Genomic DNA, 24,544 nt, shown 5'->3' on the forward strand with positions numbered 1-24,544 from the left:
GGGGTTGCGGTCAGGGACTCACTTTTTATCTCAAGCTAACCTAGAACTCATGACCTTCTGTGTCATAAGGTGGTGATATTGCAAGTGTATGGCACTGTGACCAGTTTTAGTCATCTTTCAGTTATTTATGTATACTAACAAGTCATGGACGAAAAATCCTTGGAGCTTGATAGTCAAACAGTATCTGAATCTCCAAGCTCCAGATTTAAGTGAGAGAGTTTCTGTCTCAAAATACACAACAGATAATTTTTGGAAAAGCAATGGATGTCATCCTCTTTCTTCCACATCCATACTGTGTGGAACAATAAATTATATGACAGCTATTGACTACTGGTAGGTACTCAAATTTAAATTAACTGAAGTAGAATTTACATTTCACTTACTAAATTATATCTGGTCCAAATCACTATGTAGTATATGGTAATGTACTTAGGAACAGAAATTTAGAACATTTCTATCATTGTAGGAGTTTAATTGTGTTTAGTTTGGGACAGGGTCTCGTGTGACTCAGTGTTACCCTCAAACTTCCAGTGTTGTTAAGATTTGTCTTCAACTCTTGGTCTTCTAGTTTCTATCTCCCAAAGGCCAGCAGGCACAGCTAGATAGTGTTGGCACAAAAGGATCTAGTTTTAGTACTTCTGAATTGAACCCAAAGTTCAGAATTAGACGCCATATCTTTGATAGTTGACTCCCATGCAACTTTGTGACTAGGAATTGAAATTACCCACTGACCTTCATCCTTCCCATCAACCAAAAGAAACCATGGGTTCAAAACTACCTCTCTACCAAAATATTGGAACCAAAAAACAGAGGTATGTTAACACCACTCCTTCAAAGTGATCTTTGTGCTCTGATCCAAACAAGCCTGTTCTTCTTATTGTCTGCTCCTTACTTAAGATTCTACAATTTGTATTGTTTTTCCATATGCATACAGATTAAATCAGAAGGATTTGTCTTGTCTTAGTCAGAGTACTATTCCTCTCTCTGTTCCTACCTTATGAAAAATCACATTTTATATTTGTTTATTATTGTGCCCCTTTTGCTGCTGGTTTTGTTAAGCACAAAAAAACAAAAATAACTACAAATTATATTAGGACAAGTATATGTTGCAGCTTAAGAGGTTGAGTATAATAATAATAAATAATAATAATGATAATAATAATAATACCATAGTACTATATCATACATAAGTTTTATGTTATTTTTTGCCTATTTCTGACAATCAACACGATCATCATTGTAAATATTAGATAGAATATTGTACTCTTCAATAAATTGCCTTGTAAGACTGATGAATTTCTGCATGCTAATAGGATTAAAAAACAGAAAACCTTAATTTCTAATGTTATATTACCTTCTAGAGTTAGAAACATAAGTAGTCATGCATATTTCCATTGAAAAGGTGAAGGAAATGAATAAAAATAATGGCGCATCTGTCATCTGAAATAGAATCGCTTGAAAACAATGCAAACTAAAGCAAATGCATTTATTTACTGGGCATTAAATCTCATGCATTATCTGAACCTGCTGTGTGAAACTTGTGATTTCACTCATGACTTTAGAGTTAGAGAATGGAAGACCAGTCCAGTTTTAGTAATCCGGCATGCTAGATAGTCACCCTCAGTAATCCAGCGAGCTAGATAGTCACACTGGGCTACATAGTATCCTATTTCAAACAAAATGAAAGGAAACAACAAAACACATAAAATAAGCAAATCAAACAAAGCAAACAAAACTCATGTCCTAAGCGCTGAACCGTGAGAGGTTGAGGAGATGACTCAGGCTTTAAGCACTTGCCCTCCAAGCATGGATTTTGATCCACAGCCACCCCATAAGTGAGAGATGTTGGTTTATCTGTAACTGCAGTGTGGAGAATCAACTACAGGAAGATCCTAGGAGCTTGCTTGTTAGCCAGTCTAGCTGAATCTGTGAATTCCAGGTGCACTGAGAGTTTGTTTCTTGACGAATATGCTGGGAAAGATTGAGAATGACAGCTCATGTCAATTGCTAGCTCAGACATGTATACACACACACACACACACACACACTTTTGAGATGGTGATTAAGGGTAAGTGCTCACTAACATGTTTGAGGACCTGAGATTGATCCTCAGCAAGAGACAATAGAAACAAGATACAAAGACAGAGCCTTTAAGTTTTTTCTGGAATGTCAGTGTGTCTGTGAGAGCCCACTGAAAATCATGTTGTTGAAGAATGTAAGATAGGTATCATTTAAGTTTACTAATGTTGTGTTTTATAATTACAGCTCTTCAAATATATTCATAAATATATACATATAAACATATATGTACATGATGACATTATCGGTGAAAAATACTCTTGAAGTTCAAATTATGTATTCCTAATAAAATTAACACACTATAGTTATAACTTTACTTTTCTTTTTTGTATCTTTTTTGTGTATTAAAATAAACATGCCCACACTATACACACACTATGTATTTGTACTTGCTTCAGCTTTCTGTATTTTAAGTTATAAAGTTTTTAGTGTCATAAAATCAAAACAAGTTCGAGAACCTGAAAATTGATATCACTCACATAATCTTCAGAACTAAGAGCTAAATGCAACCACTTGAGGCAAAAGAAACTGTGTGTTTTATGTGAACTTCCTGTTCACTTTCAATTTTTTTTCAAAAAAATACTATTTATTGGGAGACATAAAAGTCATTGTTAATGGAAATTAGAATTTGAATGTTTTTGTCAGAGGTTCCTGACATGATGGACTCCACTTATTAACACAGTTGACAATTCCTGGTCACAGACACACTGCTCTGTTGTCATGTATCATTTCTCTGTTCATGAATAGTTAATGTAACACCCTCAAAGGACCTTAGAGAATTCTAACAAACAGAAAGAAATAAGTGATAGGAGATTCCTCCATGTAGATTGGAGGAAAGATAGCATGGTTAACATCTAAATTATAAACATGACCCCTCTGTGAAGAAAGATTGAAGCACAATGCCTGCTTTCAGAAAGTCAAAATATGACAGGAATTTTTATTTCCTAAGCAAGACTATGATGGTCATATAGTGGTCTTGGGAATAGGAATAACACTGTTCAATTAATAATTTTCTTGGATTAATCACCTCGATTTTATTTAAATCTGTGATGGATTGAAAAAATGTTACTCAATGCAAAAAGAAACAATTAACTCATAAAAAGACATGAAAGAAACTAAACCACATGTTATTGAGTGAGATAAGATCTTTCAGAAATGTAACTACTGAATGATTCGAGCTGAGTTTCAACACAAATAGTGGAAGTGATTATAATAGATTATGGAGGCAGGGGAATAGAATGTTCATGTAGTCCATTGTGTTGGTCACAGTTTCTATTGCTGGGCTAATTCACAATGACCAAAAAGCAAGTTGGCAAACAAAGGGTTTATTGGGCTTATAGTTCCACACTGTAATCCATCACTTAAGGAGGCCTTTCCAAGAACTTAAACAGGGCAGGAACCTGGAATCAGACACTGATGCAGAGGCCATGAGGGATGCTGCTTATTAGCCTGCTCCCGTTGCTTGCTCATTCTGCTTTCCTATAGAACCCTGAACCACCAGCCCAAGGATGACAGTACCCACAATGGGCTACTTTCCCTCAATCAATCACTATTTAAAAAAAAAACTCAATGCTAAATTGTATGGATACGTTTCTTATTAAATTTTTCTCTTTTTGTATGTCCATTTGATACAAGACTAGCCACCACTGTCACCAAATGTGACAACTATAGACAGATGTTGATAGTGAGGGCTTGTGCATAATGAAGAAGGTATACAGGATTTAAACTGAGGCCTTTCTTGCTCTATTATATTTTCAAATTATACACATACATACACACATACACACACACACACACAGTCTTCCCAAATATAGATTTTAATTTTTTGTCAAAATTGTCTTATATGTTTGACTTTACTCAGATAAATCCTGTGAATAATTATAAAGAGTAGCTATTTTACCACTCAAATTTATTTTAATTACTCTTTTGTCTTTTAGAAACATTTCTTAGTTTTCCAATGTCCAGATTGCATGCCTGACCATATTCTTTCACTTAAAACATTAAAAAAAATGATTTTGACAAATGTACATTCAAGCTCTTATTTACAAAATGTTATCAGCATAAAGACAGACATATTTACTTATATTCAAACAAACACAATAAAAACATTTTCATTCAAAAGGTGATGCTAAAAGTCTGTGGAGACTGAAAGTAGATGACTCGCTGTCTGATACTGAGTAGAGGGAGACAGAGTAGCTGCTAGAGAATGCAAGTGTTTAGACAGTGGTGAAAATCTAATGTTTATGGTGGCAATGCTTGCCCAAGCTTATGCACAGGCTAAAAGCCATTGAGCTGCACATTTTAAATAGGGGAATTACATGGGACATAAATTTTATATTCATGACAAAACTGATATTTGCCCAGAAAGTATTGTGACTGGAAATTTGTATGTTTATAGACTTTCCCACAATATACACTGCAAGCTGAAACAAAAAGGAAATTGTGTGGCCCTCATAGTCTCCAGATTTTACCACTAAAATCCTATTGTGAAAATAGATAGACAGAGACCTTAACTCTTGAAGAAAAATGTACAATTTAACTTTCTTTCAAGCAAAATAGACACTGTTCCTTCCTTTCTCCCTTGTCCTAGTTCAAGATTTTGTGTTAAAGAGTTGAGTGGATTACGTATTTTCAGGACCCTGGGCTGAGCATTTGGGAGAAGGGTTAGGTCCCCAGCTGGAGGACTCACGTCATAGTTTATGACTATAATTTACTGTTTTGTGCTCCAAATCTGGAATTATGGCCACTTCAAGGGCCAACACCACAAGGCCTTCTATCACAAGTTAGAAGCCATGATTTCTGCAGCTGGTTAAGCTTTAGTTGACCAGTTATAATTATTTGGAAACTATTTACATCTCAGAATTATCTTGGATTTTTCCTTCCTTTGAAGTAAAAAGAACTATTAGTTTGTCTTGTGTATGTAGTGTTCCTTGCATTATGAAGAAAATCAATTTAGAAATGTAGATCTTGCTGACAACTGTGAATGAAAGTAAAAGTTTGCATGTAATGACACGCCATGATAAGAGGGGAGTGAGGAGGTAAAGATGGTCCCACACGTGGGACTTTCTGCAGTAGATTCAGGTGGACATTACCCTGAGAAAATATTAAGAATGAAATGAGAAATAATAGAACCAATGTAATTTATCATAGAAAATATTTGTGTTGCTAAAAGAGCCACAAATTGTACTTGTGTGTGTCTAAGTTAAGGTGTGTGTCTAGGTTCCTTATTTTCAATCGTGTCTATAAAGGAAAATATTGCCTAGGTTCACAAGGTTGAATGGGGAAGACAAGCCTTGTATTGCTGCCAGTGAAACTTGGAGACAGCCATATTCATGAGCTAATTCTCTTCTGTCAAATGAGGATAATTTAGTCGACCTCACAAGGTTAACGTGAACATTAAGCGAAATGATGTGTGAACGGACCTGTTAGTGCTTCTAGCATGGTATTAGAAACACTCTAAATGAGACTTATTATTAGAGACAACATCAACAAGGATAAACATTGAAGACTCTTTATAAAGCCTTACAATTGATATTTGAGAATATCGAGATAGCCAGATGAGATAAAAAGTACAGAAAAAAGTCAGAGTTGCAAACAGATTTCTCAGGGAGATTCATGCCAAAAAAGAGCAGCTAGTCAAAGTGCATTTGTTCAAATTATTCTTCCTTAGCTGCTGTTAGACTAAGAATCCATGAGACATTCAGTCCACTAGTCACCCCTGACGTTTATGTCAGGACTTTTCAGACGCTCATGATTTGGTTTTAAAGGATTCTCTGTGTGATGTATCTTCTGAATGAAGAAGGTCCTGGTATATTATCATCAGCACACTGTGACCACTGTGATTATTGTGAACAAATATTTTATTTCTCTACAATGATCCTAGAACAGGACAATTCATAAGATTCCTGGAACCAAAGGGTAGTGAGATGGCCGAACAACTAAAGGAACTTTGATCTGAGTTCCAAACCTGGACCTACAGGACAGAAAATTGAAAGCAACAACCAAAATGATTCTGTGATCTCTTTATGTGTGCCATAAAATGCACATGTGTCTACACACACAGATATACATGATATAAATAAATAAATAAATAAATAAATAAATAAATAAGATGTAGCATTTTTTAAATGTTTTGAAAGTAATATGAAGACTTTTTTTTTTAAGTAGTAAGTCTCAATGTTTAGATCTGTCTGGCTTATAATTCATTGGGCTGACCTTCAACTATATACATCAAGAGAAGATCATATTGAAATCGCACAATCTTATGCTCTGCCTTTTGACAAAGTACCAATCATGCTGATTCTGTTTTCTCTTTATATTCTGCTTATTCATACTCATGGATAGTTTGTTGGCAGGTGGGATTCTTATTTGTGGTGCTGGCAAATACTTGACAAAAATACCTATTTTTTGAATGATTACTTAAACCTGATATGTTAATTATAATATGACAGACTCACATTGCTTTTTCAGTTTTTATGAAAGGACAATTTTGCTACTAGCAAGTTAACTTTTATTTGTCACTTACTAATACAAAGAAAGGAAGATTACCAGTGGGTTCCTTGTATGATATCTCTTTACACCAGGAATGCTAAGCTGACTCTCACGTTCTTCAATGGTAGACTGCTCAGCTCCTGCCAACAGGCCCTGGAAATAGCCTTTCTGTTTGCACCATTCACAGCATAGATAGAAACTTAAAATATTGGTGTCTAGTGCATTTGATTATCTTATACTTAATAAACACACACACAAGACATATACATGCACAGACACACACACACACACATGTATTCACAATATCTAGTGCTATTTCTTTTGGTCATTTCATACTTGAGAGCATATTTTAGAATATTTAAATATATCAATATAAATATATTTTCCAGGCCTGAGGATGAATAAGGGTGCCATCACCCCTCCACGTTCTTCTCCAGCAAATATGTGCTCCCCAGAAGTGATTCACCTCAAGGATATCGTCTGTTACCTGTCTCTTCTTGAAAGAGGAAGACCAGAGGATAAGCTTGAGTGTATGTATTGGTAATGCTGTTTACTCAGAGGGGAGACTGATTGTGTACTGATGTAATTATACTTGCCTAAATTGTTTGTCCATTTAAATTAGCTTGCTTAAAAATAAAAAAAAAACCACACACACAAAAATCAAAAACCAAAAACCCACTTTTGTCAGAATCAAACAATAAAAATGTTGTTTAAATTTAACTAAAATTGCATCCCAGTTATATACATATATTTTATTAAGAAATGTTGGTTAGCATGATGTGAAATTCTAACTATATTTATCTGTCTATCAAATGGCTCCTCTAAATGTTTTAAAGTTCTATGAGTTAACAAGAAGTAATTGGAAACTTTGAAATGTTTGACAGAGCATTTATTCCCCTTTCGGAGGAAGACTTTCCAAATCTTCCAAGCAGGAAGTGAAAAAAATAATCTCTCCCCTCTCGTGTGCATAAGTTCACACACCCCACATGCACACATCCCAAAACCAACACACACAATTTACACTCTGCTCCATGGTAACCTCCTTTCGCCATCATGTTAACACTTTCTTTGACAGTACAATTTCCCACATACCCGATATATAAGACTTGCTTCTGCATACTATTAATAATCAAGTAATATCTTAGTTTCTTTGCAATACTACAGGTAGGAAATTTCTAAGCATCTATTTAATGCTCTTTAATAGTTAACTGCAGTGACTGAGCTCCCCCTGGTGGTCACATATACACATCGCAACTCTTCAAATGGCTAACTGTAAAACTCATTATAACCACAGCAGGTGCTGTATATTCAGCAACTAAATTAATCAGATTATAGTAAAGATTAAAATGAATTAAAATTTTACTACCAAAATTATACTAAAGATAATAAAACCAAACTTCCATATTGCTTAATAAGATTAAAATTACTGTAAGTTATTAGAATTGTCATTACAAAATGTTTTAGTTAAATTTAATTGTAACTCTTTGATAATACTACTCACAAGGAAAGAATTTACAACGATTACTTAGGAGTTACACCAGCTTAGGTTATGAATAAACCATATGAATATTATTCTTTAAATATGTATTTATTATTCATAAACATTGAGTATTTGCATTTCAGGATTTATTTTGTATTCCTAAGAATGTGTAGAGATTTCTCTCATTCCAAAGTAAATAGTGAATTTCTCTTGAAGTGATGGCCAAAGAGAAAGTTTTCTCAGGTGTTGCCATTGCTGTTTGTGATGATGGTGACCCCCTGATTTGGTGGCCATCACTCTGACTGAACAGAAAATTATTCAGGAATTTTGTGTCTTTACTTTTTCTTTTGAAACACTTGATATTTTCCTACAGCAATGAATCAAATCCACTTATCAATCAGTCTCTCGAGAATTTGTGTTTTTCAACTTGTTCTCATGTGCACCCTTACAAACTCCCAACATTCTTTTACATTTTCAGCTTCTAGGCTTAATCTTGGTAAGATGTACATTAATAGTGTCTGATGAACTACATCGTTACTTTCAAGAGGGTTATGCCATATTAAACAGAAGCTGTATGAGAACTAAAAAGAGGAAATGGTGATTAGAAGGAGCAGAAGTGGACGCTATGAGGAACCTAAAATAATTCCTAGTGAGAGAGAGAACTGAATTGGGGCCTTCCTTTGAGGTAGCTAAACAAAATAGTCATCTACTAGAATTACTTGCCAGACCTGTACACCTAGGTTACTGGATGCCCCTCGATGTGATGATACCTGATAATTGGCGAATTAAAAAAAAAAAAAAATGGACATGAGACACTACTGCTCTTTTTCCCCAGAGCCCCATTTCGAGCATGCGATCTACATGACGTGTCTACATGTCTACATTGACATCTCATCACCGTTCACTACCTGAACAGACTGCTTTCCTTGGCATTGGTATTTCTGATCCTTTTCTGTCCGTGGTTAGAAAGAGTGACTACCTTGTTTGCAACATTCACTAAAGGAAAGTGTAGTCTACCATGATGACGATTCTGATAATTGTTTCTTTCCTATCTTTGTCCAATGTCACCTTCAGTCTTTTTTTTTTTTTTTGTGAGTGTTTTGTGTAAGAATTGGCTCAGTGCCTACCCGATTATGAAGACACAAACAGAGATACTGGAACGCAAACCATTTCTTCACCGGCCTTTCCTTAAACCAGGCTTTATTTCTTTGTAAACACCTGCGCTGTTCACCTGGAAACTGCACATCTTTGTTGGGATTGTAAGAGGATTCCTTTCCCTTTCCTGATTCCTTTCCCTTCCCTGGTAGCTACCTTGTTGCTGGCCTAGTCCCATCACCAGACACTCAGCCACATTCATCCTGTACTGACATCTGTCCTGCATATTCACTCTGCCCTTCCTTCCCAGTTTTTGACCTAGCCCACTACTGATTGAGATCCATCTCAAACTATGAATATTCTTTCTATTTCCTATTAGGGCATCCTATTAGGGCATCTTATGTTGACCCTTATGCCTTGAAATAATGAGAAATCAACAGAAAAGCAATTGAGAAGTGGATACTTGTCATTAAGAACCACCATGTTGTCACTACCTTAACCTGAGAAGTTCTGAACAGCCATTCATCTGGTATATTTCTTATAGATTATGAATAAAATTGATTAAAGTCACCAATCCTCCTTACTTCTCAAAGGTCCACGACGTCTTAGCTACTGCATGATTGTTTTCTATTTGGAAAAGCTGCTATTTATACTTTTCATTGGTTTTTTTTTTTCTTATGGGAATTTGAAGAGAATGAGAATAGTTTCTATTAGATTAAATTAAAAGATTTCTAGGCACTCAATTTTTAGCTCTTATCTTTAAAATTTAATATTAATTATTAAAAAGCAGGCAACTGAAAATTTGAGGATTAAAAAGTTTCCAAATTAAATATCATTAATATATCTACTTTGTTCTGGCTAATAATTTCTAGAAAAGTGCAAAGACTGTATAATTTGTATTGTAATATATGTAGCAACAAACATAGACAGCCTTTTTCAAAAAAATTGAAAGAGAGAAAGTTTTAGAAAAATAGAAACTGTCTCATCTTACATAACCTGCCTCAATTCTGACCTTTTAGTTAAATTCAAGTGTGGGCACATAACTGTCTCTATGAAAGGTAAAATGACATGGTTATAAAAATAGAAAAAAAGTGGGCTAAGCTAGCTCAAATCTGCATCATAGGTCTCCACCTTTGAAACTTATCACATTGATGGAATAATCTGAATTTGGTCTTATTTTATTTTGACACTGACACATCTATAAATCTATAATGGTTTCAGAATTAAAACCTGATTTTTTGAATGACCTTCTTTTCCACAAGTCCCAATTCTACTTTTAAATGTTAACAAAAAGAAGTCTTTCTAATATTTAAGGTTCAAAATGTTCTTTCACCAATATTGTTTGGAAAGATGATATTAAAAGATAAAGCCTTCAATGGCTTATCAGGCTGAATAACTTATTTTCCACAGAGCTAATGTCTGCCCCACCCTTAGTTGATTGATTTCTCTCTTTCTGTATCAAGTGAATTTTCCAATTCTTGACTGTAGATTTTACTTGAGCACTTGTGACCTTTTGCACTTTAATTGATAACCTTTCCTCTACCCCTTTTGATACGTGGTACATTCTCTGGAGACATTATTTTAATGTTGCACTTTGAAGGCAGAGTTATCTTGTTTCAATTTTGAATTTATTTTCTTCTTTTGAACTCCCTTCTCTCTTTCCATCTCTGTCATGTATTTCTCATCTTGTTATTATCATTCTCTCTAGTTTTTCAGAACCTTTTACTATTTGTACCCAGGAGGAATTATGCACCTATTCCTATTTCTAGTTTGAAATTTTTCTTTTCTTACTGGGTCTCCTTGAACTCAGCTGCCAGTAGTCACACAACTCCTAGATGTTTGAGCCATTTGAGTTGATTTTGCAAGCAGTATCTCCAATAGAGACTAACAACGTTACCATGACCCTACTTCTGAAATAGAGTTGGATTTATCTCTTGCTTCACCTTGTTCTTAGTATTGGACTATTTTCTTGGTAGTCTGTGTATTCTTTCCACATGTGGAAATATTTTTAGTATTTCTGCTATAGTAGAAAACCTTGAGATGCTTACTGTCTACTTGGAGGCTTTTTTTCTTTCCTTTTTACCATTTTATTATCATTTACTGTATATATATATATGAGATTAAAAACATGGTTAAATATCTTAAAATTTTAGCTAGCCATAATTTAATAAATTTACATTTTCCAGTTTTATATCTTTAATGCTTGATTTTTCTACTACAAAGGAATACAAAGCCATAGTTAACTTGATAATATTTGAAAATTTATAGTGATACAAGGACTAATTTTGTATCTTGTACACATAATCATGTCTTAGTAGAGTTCTATAACCATTAAGTGAAAGAATAATTACAGTGATCCGAGTTGCCAACACCTCTGCAAACATACAGACCTCAGACATAAGACCCTCCAGGAAATTATACAAAATCAACATTAACCCTCACTTCCACTCTTCTGTTTTTACAGCTGTGTCATTCTCCTGTGTTTACCTTTAAAAGACACCTGCAGCTTCTGCCATGATCTCCTTGAGGCCTGTGGATTATACAAGAGAGACTGTAGGCCTTGGATGTCTGCTTTTTTAGCTCACTAAAAGAGTCTGTGTTCTGAAAGTCCTTATTCGATTAGTTTAAAGACGGAGTGCCTAGTGAAGCCCGGCTAGAGATCCAACCCAAAACCAAAATATAAAAAAATACTGTATGCTTTTATTATAAACTCCTGCTTCCTTTCTCACATTGTTTGGGATGAGTTGTAATACAGGCTTGTGTTTATGTACAGGGCTCTAGCTTCTGGTATGCACCTGTGTATCCCTTCCACTTGACTGCCACTGCAAATGTGATCTGACAGCAAGGAGAACACTCTCATGTTTGGGATAAGAAAACAATCCCATGGAGTTTAAATTTTAGATTTATGAAATTCACTATTGATTGTTTTTCTACCTCCACTCTGTCCTTTAATATCCAGATCCTGAATATTTCATCTTCTCCACATTTAAATTCACGGCTAAGAATCAAAAAAATCAAATCTAAGCAAATAATGCTATTTAATTTTCTCTAAAGAGGAACAAAATCTATAAACTAAATATCTGAGATCCAGGGTTATTTTTAACCAATTAATTCCTTTTGAGTTTGGCTTTTTAATTTTTTTTTTTTTACTTTAAAGGTGTTTAGCATTTGAGTTGTTAGATTTCTCTTCAGTAGAAACTAAATTATAAAAAAAACTACCTTAAAGCAACATGACCTTTCTCATCTCTAAACTCCTTTTTGTCTGTCTCTTTTATTCTAGTTATGTTTCGCCTTTATGACACTGATGGGAATGGCCTCCTGGACAGCTCAGTAAGTCTTTCTTTCAGACCTTCTCTGAAAATCGTAAAATAGTTTCCTTTGAAAGAAGCAACTATGAACTTATAGTTATCATCCCAAAAGGCATTCTCCATAGAACTTAAATGCACTCACACAGCATTTTCGTATACTGAAGAGACAGAATTGTGAGCATTCTATGCAATGGTTTTGAAAAAAAAATCCCAACTTGTAAAGAAAACAGGGACATAAAACACAATCTAGAGAAGCAGAAAAATTATTAGTAAGATTTGCCTTTAAAAAATATTAAGTATACATAAAGCACCTAAAGGAGTTAGGACATTGATTTATTTTTCATTTCCTCTTCCTGAAGTACTCATGAATGCAGTAAAGAAAGGAAAATGTACTTAAAGGTTTGATGTGAGAAATTTCTTTAACATCTCTAATTTTCCTATAACTTAAAGGAGAGAAGATGATGAAAAGAAAATTGTATATCTGAATGATAACATGGAATGTGTAATTAAATGTTTATTTTGTTTATAATGTGTGGGAATCAATGACAGTTTTCAGAGAAGTAGAAATGAGATACCCAGGACAAACATCAGTACTGCATGTTGTATTCAATTAACTATTCTATATTTGATGCTAATATATTTTGCATCTTCAGAAAAAGTACAAATAATAATATGAATATTAATGTCAGATTTGATGCAGGCATTTCCAAGTATGTGTATACATCAAATTTCATGTCTTTGTTGGGGTGCTGAGGATTGAACTTAGAGAAACTTGGTGCAACAAACACTCACTCCTAACTTTTACAATATATTTAACAGTAAGGGAAATGCACATAAGCTGACGATGCAGGTTAGCAGAGGGTCTTTCAACTCAAATAGAGTTGAACTGTAACTCAAATAGAGCTAAGGTTTTCTTAAAAATTTATTCGCATATATGTTCATGTACAACCATGCTTTGATACTACTGTGAGTATGCAAAGTTCACGAGACAACTTGCAGGGCTTAGATCTTCCACTGTGTTCACAGGTTCAAGTTCAGGTGATCAAGCTTGGTGGCAGAAGCCCTTCACCTGCTAATCCATCTTGCCATATAGACTTTGACAAGGGCATTAGGGAAGCTAGTCATGTCTTTTTGTAGAACTGTGTAGAATAATTCTTGCGTGAATTCTCCAGAAAGAAGGAAAATGCTTAATCCCTAATTCAGGAAGCAAGCACTACAGTGAGTTGTGTTGTGATGCACCTACTTCTGAGATTCAAACCTCAGGGTTCCCTTGTTAGCCACCTTCTCTGTGTATGGATCTTCATTTAGGAATACTGAAACCCAGGGTGAATTTACTCATTTTCCCATGGTCATTCATGTCTACAGTGATGCAAGTTACATTCTAACATATCTAATGCAGATTTGTTTTGTGAGCAGAATGTTTCTTTTTCATTTTAAATTATAATGATATGTCCTAACTAGGTTTCTAGCCATGGGTTAGCAGCTGATTTGTAAATTCAGTTAAGTGCTTTTGATTTCTCTCTCTCACTCTTGGATTCTGGCCATTTCTAAGGGAATATGGGTAAATTAATTGTTGCAAGCAGTTATAATGAGATGCCCAAATATCAAACACTGACTTGAGAAAAAGTGGATTTATTCATGATTTTTGTATTTGTATTTTCTTTCTTTTTTTTTAAATCCACATGGATTTTTTTTCTGACACCATCTACTAACTTCAGTATATTTCGTTCAACATGTTTCAAATTTTGTCTTCTAAAATAATTTACATTGCTGTTTTAAAGATGTAACAGTTCTACTTTTAGAAGCAAAACAGAAAAACTAACATTGACTTCAATGATGACTGTGTCTTACCCAACTTAGTAATGTTTATTGATTGTTTCCAAAATGGTGACATGAAACTTGTATTTCATGTAATAATGCATGCTATCTTTGTAGATCTTTGTAGTAATCATGAATTTGGTCAGGTTAGGATGTCCATTTTACCTGTGAAGAGACTAAGAAAGGCTAAATAATTTATCTAGATTATGTGCCTGTGACACAGTCCATGAACTAAGAGTTCTATTCCTTCTATTCAAAAGGTCTAACTTCTCCAAATTATTGAGCAAAGGTGAATGGATGAGAGGTTAGCTATTGCCACTGAGTTGTTAGCAGGCATTGAAGTTAATCTGTTACTAATAAGTTTACTTATATTGTATTTTCTGTGGCAACAGTTCAAACCTCACACATTTTTTAGTTATGCTAAGTACTGTTTAAAAATATGATTTATATGTTATAAATTAAAAAATATAAAGAAATATTTATTTTCTGGAGATAGATGATGACAACTAAGTTTTATATTTTTACATTTTATAAAATTAAGATGCATTTAATCAAGTCATATGTATTTACTAGAACTTCTTCAAAGAGTTGAGATTAGGAGACTGTGAAACCTTCAATTAATATTTGAATGTCTCAGTAAATAAACTCCATATATGCTTATCCTCCGAACCTTGACGTCCAAATACCTTTCTAGTAAAGTATCCAGAGAAGTGGCTACACAGTCAATATATGTTCTCAGTGAATGGAAGTAAAAACAAACCTCTCAGTTGTCTGCCCGGGCTTCCTTCCACCCCCTAGGGCATTTGGTTTCTTGAAAAAAAAATTGCTTCCTGTACATGTGTGCTTTCAAAAAGGCATGGCTAGAAGAAAGCTGTGCCTGGTGTGGTGGCGCCCTCTCCTGGTCAAGGTTTTCAGCAAAGGGCATGGCTGATTTTTTTTTAGTTAGGTTACACTTTCATGTACATCAATTACAAGGATCTATGATAGTTAATAACATTTATGTATAGATACTCTTTTCTATGCTGCTAAAAATATCTCCACTAATTTCTAGGTATGTTTATGCTTTTAGAAAATTGATCACATCACCATTTAATAATCTCTTGTACACACTGAAAAACAATGTTCTAAAATCCTTGACTAACAAATCCTTTTCTCTCTCTCTATCCCTCCCATACCCACTCCCACCCTCCATTCTCCCTCCCACCTATTCCAGGAATTAGAAAATATCATCGGTCAGATGATGCATGTTGCAGAGTACCTTGAATGGGATGTTACTGAACTTAATCCGGTAGGCATGTGTATGAGGGGACTTTTGATTAACTTATGGATTGCCTCTTTCTTTTTTTGGGGGGGGGAGGCGCTAAATGTAATGATTTGTTTTTAATTTTTTGATTCAGTTTTTATGGCTAACCAGAGGTTAAGTTGATTCTGAACGGGATGATAAGGTTCATGTGGTGTTTTGACCTTGGCTTTCTTCCTAGTGTTATACTTTGACTAGTGAGGTTACAACATGAGGGTAAGTGGATGCTGCTGCTTGACACTGCTAAGTTCATTCTATGCTATTGAAGCTGCTGGTGTATTTGTATCCAGGGTGCATTGCACTGTATCTGTTCATGGACCACTTAGTGCCTGTAACTCCTGGGATACTGTTTAATTTTTAATTTATTTATTCTTTAGATGGTTGAATTAAGACCCAAATATGTTGAAATTTCATGCTCAAAGCTCTACAGCTAGTTCCAACCACAGCCAGGAAATTTTAGCCAACTTGTTTAAGGAACCAGTGTTTTTTTTTTAAAAAAAAACATGTTTCTAAGAAAATAAAGATGCCTTATTATGTATGAATTTATCCAAAATTGCAGCATCATTAAAATGTATTGAAACATTTCTTTTTAGGCAATTTAACATTATATATAAATAATATTCTGGATAAAATTGATAGGAGACAGTTGTTTTATTTTTGAAGCCAATTAAGTTTATGAAGTGTTTATGAAGAAAGCAATTCCGTTTTATTTAAAGGTCTGCGTGCCAAATGAATTTGAGCATATTTGTAAATTAGCATCACATTTAGATAGCATCTACCAAGATAAAATCAGGACTCTGAGGTGAGAGCTCGGTCTTCCTACCCCTTTTGTCTCAAATCAAAGGTTGGTCAAGCCTGATCCTCTGCAAAATGACGAAGCCATTCTTAACCCGATTAAGACTTCTTCCAGTTCTATTTCAATGGTATTTTAGTTTCGTTTGCACTGTTGTGGAAGTTTGCCTGCTGTGCTCACAAGTGACACCTGTCACTAGCAGTTTTGCTTAAGAGATTCTAGGAATTGGCAACTGTGTTTATAATTTATGGAAGAACTCATCTTAATATTCTACTGAAATCGTGCAATTTGCTAGAAGCTCTGTTTACTCCTTATCATCAGAAAAAAAATTAAAATAGTGTTTTCCAACCCTGTCGGTGACAATTGTTCATCTGCCAGGGACATCTGCTCATTCTCATGGCAATCAGTGAAGGAGGCCTTGTTTCCTGTCAATCAGTTTTCATAGCAGAAGGAGACAACCAAACTTCTCAGAAAATAGTATGTGGTGCCCAGTGTTGCACCAAAGTAAGATAGAACTGCTCCAAAGGAAGCAGCAGTTTTTGTTTGGTCAGTTGATTATGATGGTTATCTACTCGAGATTGCAAATAACAACCATGACATCATTTGTCCCAGGCACTCCGATATGCTGGCCTCCCATCTGGACAGTCCAAATAGAAAAACAAGGTTACTATGGGCAAGGTGTTTGCTGTCATAGATCACTATGTTATCTAGCCTACAACCTCAACAGCTCTTTTCCTTTTAACAATTAGTGATGCTTTTTGGTTATGCACAAATAGAGAAAAGTGAACACTTGAGGTTGGTAGAAATGAATAGGAAAACCAACATGTCCTTGGAAAGATACTTTGCTATTGAATCCAAACTCTAACAGAGCATTTGTTAAGCATACAAATTAAAGCATGAGGCTCAATATGGTGGTACCCACTTGCAGTCCCATCACTCTGGTGCTAAAGAAGTTTCATCCTTCAGCCAACCTGAGCTAATCAGAGAGACCCTGCATTACAAAGCCAGAAAACAAGCATAGGGTTTGTTTCACCATGCCTGTTCTTTCCTTGTTCTTTGCTTTGATAGAATCTTACTGTTATAATCTAGTCTGTCCTCAGAAACTAAGAAGCAAGCTCATTTTCTTATTTGTCCATTCCACTAATTCACTGACAAGGCTCCAAGATGTGTAACACTTTAGTCAGGTCTTTTGCCCTTTTGTCAAATTCTAAATACTTCATTTTGGGAATAATGAAATAATGATGTTGATGTGTTGTATTCTCTGTTCAATAGATCCTTGTGTTGCTATGAAGAAAAACTATCTGCCAAAAGACACCAAGCAGAGAACTAGGAAAATGCAATGTACACTTCCAATTCAAAGAAAACATTTATAGCATCTTTTCATATCTCTATTCTCTTGCTGCTTAAATATATTTTCTAAACTGATTAAAATGTCCTTATTGTTTAAAGACAATGTGTTCTTTCTCCTTTGTTGTTTCTATCATATTTACCTTCCTGATTTAACTAGAAGGGAAGTTTATTGACCTTTCTATGTATTATATTATATTATATATTATATTATATTATGTTATATTATATGTCATTCCTATATAGGCCAGGAGTATATAACTTATAATACATTGTCTCATTACATCCTTACAACCCTTTGAAATAAGAATCCACATTATCACCACACTATAAAAAAGCAACTTTAACACAATCACACATTGTTGAACATTACTTGCAAACCACCTTCAGAGAAGACCAATCAAATACGATCAGGCCATTAAGTTTGGGCTCTGTTAAATTGTTATAGGCAATTAAAAGGATCTTAATTCCCTCACTCATTACTACATGGCAAAGAGTTATTTGAGCTCTTTACCCTGATGTTAATTTTTCCAGACACTTTCTGGCATATATATGAACTTAAAAGGCAATCTTGAAGAAGTAATTAGAAACTACTTTTACCTTTAAATTTAAAGTGCCCGTTAACTTTTTCTTTGCTGCTTTTCCTTGGGAGCTGTTTAAAAGTTGGGAACCTATTTCTTAAAATTGATCAGCATAGAAAGCCAGGCTCTGGAGTACAGGACTAATAGACTTACTTAAAGACATTTTCCTCCTCTCTCAGTTTCTAATCACAGTGTGGTATAACGAGTTGGAGAAAATGTTTTGTTGGATTATAAGGATTTTAAAAATCAGTTCATTGACTATTTCTTTGATTTCCTTTTCCAGATCCTTCATGAAATGATGGAAGAAATTGACTATGACAGGGATGGCACAGTGTCTCTAGAGGAGTGGATTCAAGGGGGAATGACAACTATCCCACTTCTAGTCCTGCTGGGCTTGGAAAATGTAAGCCTTTGCAATGAGGAGGGAGAGCGACTAGATCAGTAGGATGCTCTTTGGCAACATTTGGTGATCAGTTGTCCAGATCATTCTCTACCATTGAGTCTGTAACAACTTTCTCAACTTCTAATAATCCCATGGTGCAATTTTGTGAAGCACAAACAGATGTGAACTATGCTGTCACTGTGGGGCAGAACAGGCCAATATAATTAGGGATTGGAAGTGGCTGCAGCTTTAGGAATACATAAACCGGATTAAGGAGATTAGCATTCGTCTAATATTCTTCTTGATTTCCCAGTTCTTTTGCTGTCTTTCTTATCTTGTTCTTCAGAAGACCAATAGGATTTCAGGCATGGTCAAAGGGAGAAAAATTGAAACACACATGGGAAATATCCTTAAAACAATCGAATAAAATATTAAACATAAACGGTGTCATTCACCATTCTGTTTTTATACCTATTTGTTCATTTTGAGGGCTCAGGAATTAGCTCGATGGTAAAGCTTGTCTGGTAAGTATGGAGATCCAGGCCTTGCTTCCTGTATTGTCAAAAAAGGCAAAAGTCACAGAAAGGTATAAAAAAAGGAAAAATGAAAAACACACACCAAGGAACTAACGTATTCATTCACCTTGAAAATAAACGAGTCAGTAAGCTTTCAACTTTCTATGCTATACGTTATCTCTGAGCTTCTAGGATAACTTGTCATACATCCCATAATTGTTTATAAGCATTATGAAGAAGTCATAATGTCAGCAGACTAGGAAGGAAGGAACAAAAGGAGAACAAGAAGGTGGTAATGTTTGAGGTTTACAGAGGGAAAGTGCAGCTGCTGGGTGATTTATGTAAGGATATTGCAAACATACTGTCTTCTAGAAACTAGCCTCACAATTTCTAAGTTGAAATTTGTATATTCTAAGTAGAAGAAGTGGATCATATAAGAAAGGGAAGGAAGCTGGGAGATATGTGTGAGATGTTTGGTTGTCTGAAGCAGATGTTGTCTCACAGTGGGTCAGTACCTGCCTAGCATGTCTTAGACTACAAGTTCCATGCCTAGCTTCACTAAAATAAAACTGAGCAGAAGGAAGGACATTGTTAGTCTGAAGGAAAGGAACCCACTGAAAGGGAGATTTTGTTATTTGTATTTTAAGGCAAAAATGTTTTGACAATGTATTCTTCAATGTTATTTTATAGAAATGCTTGGGAAAATTAATAAACCATAGCATTTTAAAACTATAGAACTATGCAAATCTAAATCAGGGTATTTAAAGAAATAGGATACTTCATTTTAGTATGATTAGATGATAATCTCTATTTTTAATGTCGGAGCAGTTAGTTATATGTAGTTGATGCTATAACTGTATTTTAAATACTTTGTGTTTTGGGTGCAAAAGGATTATTTAGAGTTTAAGAGAGATCAATGTGGAGTGTTTCCTTTGAAATTGGGACTGTGATCCCAATTACAGCCACTAGATGGTAGGGCTACATTGCTTAATATGAAGAGAGCTTTTTTTTTTTTTAATATGGGAATGGAGACTTTCACCTCCTCTAAAGAACAATTGTAAAAAAGAAGTTTCATTACTTTTTGTTCTTTTATAAACATATACTACAAAAACATTTAAATCATTTTTAACAAAATGGATAACTCCTGTAATACACAACCACCATACACAACATGTACCAGTTAGAAATAGCCTTTTGTTCTATAAGACATAGCAAATGTTTGAAAAAGCAAGAAAAGCTCTAAGACCTTTGAGTGATGAGAGCAGCTGTTTTTATAAATTGAGTCTCACTTCATGGCAGCAAGCAGTTAATGTGCTATAGCTCACAGAGAACTCGATTTATGGTGCTGTGTACCCTCCTCCCCTACCTTGATGTTAAGCTATTGTTAGAAATCTGCATGATTCATCTTGAAGTTGGCCATTCATACAAAGTCTGCTTTATTAAGTTGTCCTATATATTCCTGTGTATTGTCAGTTATGATCGTGGGGAGTGGATGCTAAGTAACCATGTGCTAAATGCCATAGTATATTTGAAAGTATGCTATCCGCATTATATAGAGTGGCCTCCTGGGTGAGCACAATTTGAATGGGAACCAGGGCACTGATGATTTTATTGTACTTTATTGGTTCTCTTCAACTCACTTCCAGGAGCTTCCTCATTTTCTTTCTTTCTCTCTCTCTCTCTTTCTTTCTTTCTTTTTCTTTTTTAAAGATTTATTTATTATTATAAATAAGTACACTGTAGCTGTCTTCAGACACACCAGAAGAGGGCGTCAGATCTCATTACGGGTGGTTGTCACTCACCATATGGTTGCTGAGATTTAAATTCAGGACCTTTAAGAGAGCATTTGGTGCTCTTACCAGCTGAGCCATCTCACCAGCCCCGATATTCCTCATTTTCAAGAGTGTAGGCTCTGCTTCCAAAACAAGAAACATCGTATCTTAGGACCTGATGCTTAACGAATTCCTAGAGAGTGGATACCATTTATTTTCTAGTCCAAGAGATTTTAGAGACTTTACAAAATTGAAAACAAACTATTCATAAAAGGACAAAGTATTGCAGTCTCACACATGTGAAGGGAAATTAAGAGTTTTCATATCTTTATGAGTTTGATCATGTATATGCCAAGAGTTATTCCCTCCCTTATCAGGATTTATATAACTGAATAATGTGTAATTTTTGTTCATTTGCTTTCTTTTCTATTTTTTAGTTTGTTTGTTTTCTGGGTTGCACTTTTGTTTAAATCTTATATGACTCAGATTAATAAAAAACACCACCACCAAAAAAAACCCAGAATTAAAATTATATATTCCAAGGACATTACTATACAAGGATGGCTTGAAATGGTTAATAATAATAATAATAATAATAATAATAATAATAATAATAGTCTTCCCCTTTTTCCATATTGAAGCTTAGAAACAAAACTCTCTTTATAACAGTAAGAAGAGGGCCTACCATTACTCTACCATTTCAGAATATTACCCTTCTGAAATCTCAACAGAAGGCCAAGTTCTCTGTGTAGGTCTTAAAACTTTGAGCTCTGTGGACAAGCTTCCACAAGGATGGAGACAGACACACTGAGCACTGGCCTGATGATTCTAGCTGGACTTTAAACTTAGCTCTGACAGTACTCAGTAGCTGCTGCTATTGATTCCCAGCAAGCCTTGCTCTCCGTGTCCATTTTCCTGAGATCCCTACAAGTGCTGTGTGTGGCTTTATCCCCATCAGGCCCAGAAGTTTATTTAACACACTTTAAGCATCATCCATGAGTACAAGAGTGGTCCAGACCTGCAGGAATCTCTCTGGTCTCTGACAGAAACATAACACTATGGCTAATCTTTTTTAAAGTATCAGTGAATAAAACTGTTAATTTTTGTTAAGAGTCACTGCTTTTTTTTTTAGAGACTTTTGTATTGATACGAAAGCAAAACAAACAAAAATTCATTTCTTGAGAGAATTTCATAAGTATACATAACAAAAAATGATCAGATTTACTCCCCATTTCACCTCCAGTTCAACTCAGAGCAATTGTCATATGCATGAGTATAGGGCCATGCATTATAGCAGGGGTAAATCCACTCTACCAGTGGCCACAGTCCCAAAGAATGGATTTGATGACATTTGTTGAGAGGTTCTCAACCTGGAGGCTGCGACCCTTTTATAGGGCTGAACATCTCTTCCACAGATATCATCTAACACCATCAGAAATCATAGATATTTACATTACAATTCATAACAGCAAAATTACAGTTGTGAAGTAGCAGTGAAGATAATTTTATGGGTGAGGAATCACCACAGCTTAAAGAACTCTATTAAATGGTTGCAGCATTAGGGAGGTTGAGAACCACTGTTTTAGCAGATCTCAGCTGCCAATAGCAACCCAGTTAAGAATGAGATCTCATGAGCTATCCATATCTGAATATTGGCTGCCTTGATATTTGCAGATCTTGTGCAGATTTGCAAATACATTGTGAGTTCAGGAGTGCAATAGCCATATCATGTCCAGAATACAGCACTTTATAATGCACTTCCTCATACATCATCAATCAGCATGTGTACTGTTTCCACAGTCTCTTCTTAATTCATGTCCCTTGACCCTTGGCATGGCAGGGATTAAAGGTGTCCCTTTTAGGACTCAGCATTCATAGTCACTTATCTTTAACATTTTTACTAGCTGTTTGAATTGACTACTGCCTGCTACAAAAAGAGGTGTTTTGAAAACAGTTTAAAGATGTCCTCATGGACTTGTATAAACATAAAGATTTTGAAGACAGTCTGGAACCTCAATGTCTTGACTATACCCCGATGTGGCCACCTTTAGCCTAAGCTGCATTTGAATGGAAGTTTTTCTTTTCTTTTCTTTTTCTGTTTTGGTATTTCAAGACAGGGTTTCTCTGTGTTGTCCTGGCTGTCCTGGTACTCACTCTGTAGACCAGGCTGGCCTCCAACTCAGAAATCCACCTGCCTCTGCCTCCCAAGCACTAGGATTAAAGGCGTGCGCTACCACCACCTGGCAAGATTTTTCATCTCATTACATGGTTTCAAAGAAATATGATCATTAGTCTTTATATGTAATATAGAGTATGTGTTTGATTAAGAACATGGAAAGGCACATTTTTCTTCTTACTTTTCTTGAATTAATAACAAAGAAGTAATACATTCCCTGAAGAGATTTACAGGCAGCAGGCAGTGATGCACTTTGAGTAAACTAAATCCTATTTGAAAACTGACATTCCACATTCCAATAAAATGTTAAAAAGTATATTTTGATTAGGAAGTTTTTCCCCACTCTCCATACATGGATCAATCTATTAAGAAGTTACAAAACCAGACAAGATTCAGTAATCCATTACAAGTTATTAAACAAAACTTAGTGTAGTACTTTGCAGTACAACATGGTGGACACTTTGAGTGGAACCGTGGAGATGGCCAGGTTCTTTTCTGAGTGCAGAAAGTATAGTCTGGAAATCAGCATGTGACTGTGACTGGGCCCTGATGTCAACACATCTCTCTGAGTTATTTTCTTCCCTAGACTTAATATAGCTCAAGTTTATTGCCAATGAGAACAGTTTCCTTTATAGTGATGCTGTAATGTTTCAGAGATAATTGGACAGTATAGTGCACATTATCTAACAACATAAGTAACTTACAACATTCTCTCTTCAAGGAACTTGATGGGATATGGGGTTTGGCCTGGAATGCCAGTAATACAGCTCTTTAGAATATTTGAAAATAAATTTAGAGCAGCATTGGTTCACTTGAACCTTGTCAATATTCTGGGAAATAATTCCAAAAAGTGAAACTTTGGAAAATCTTAGAATAAACAAACAAATAAGAAAATAACAACCCAAAAGGCATTGGGGTGAGCATCTGTCTGGCTTTTAGAAGGTGGGCTCTGAGCTCTTCCTGTGACTTTTTCAGGCAGCACTGAACAGTCTCCCATGAGCTAGTCACAGAATAGTGTTATATCTGGAATACAGGAGAAAAAAAGGCAATATTTTATGAAATAACTTACAGTGGAACTAGACACATCATTTTAATTCTTTAGGCTGCAACTTTTGGATGTTAAAAATTTCAACCCGATGATTGTAATAATATTTGCTGTTTATATAGCACCAGTCTTCAAGGAGCTAAATTAACTTCACAGGTGTTGTGTAATGAAACCTCACACTATGGCCCGAGAAAGAAAGTTAGTGTCATTATTTTCTCAGACCGGAGACAGAAGGAAGACTGAGGCAGCGGCTTCACATTTGCACAGTGGGCCGTGATGCTGGTCTTACTCTAAAAATGAAGCAAATTCCTTTCTTGATAATAAATATTTATTTGTTATAAAAATATTAATAGGAATACATT

At 35.1% G+C, this 24,544-nt stretch overlaps 1 protein-coding gene across 6 annotated transcripts in view; it reads left to right on the plus strand.

Moving 5' to 3' along the window:
• The window catches only part of Dgkb (diacylglycerol kinase beta), a 716,847-nt gene that overhangs the window by 205,581 nt on the left and 486,722 nt on the right, over nt 1–24,544 (plus strand). For all 6 annotated transcript variants that reach the window (XM_031355722.1, XM_031355727.1, XM_031355725.1 and 3 more), the window contains 4 exons: nt 6,960–7,100; nt 12,426–12,475; nt 15,485–15,559; nt 18,576–18,695. In XM_031355722.1, the coding sequence (XP_031211582.1) occupies nt 6,960–7,100; nt 12,426–12,475; nt 15,485–15,559; nt 18,576–18,695 (386 nt within the window). The remainder of the gene's footprint in view (nt 1–6,959; nt 7,101–12,425; nt 12,476–15,484; nt 15,560–18,575; nt 18,696–24,544) is intronic.

The sequence above is a fragment of the Mastomys coucha genome, unplaced genomic scaffold (genome assembly GCF_008632895.1).
Source record: "Mastomys coucha isolate ucsf_1 unplaced genomic scaffold, UCSF_Mcou_1 pScaffold6, whole genome shotgun sequence".
In the NCBI taxonomy this organism is placed as follows: Eukaryota; Metazoa; Chordata; class Mammalia; order Rodentia; family Muridae; genus Mastomys; species Mastomys coucha.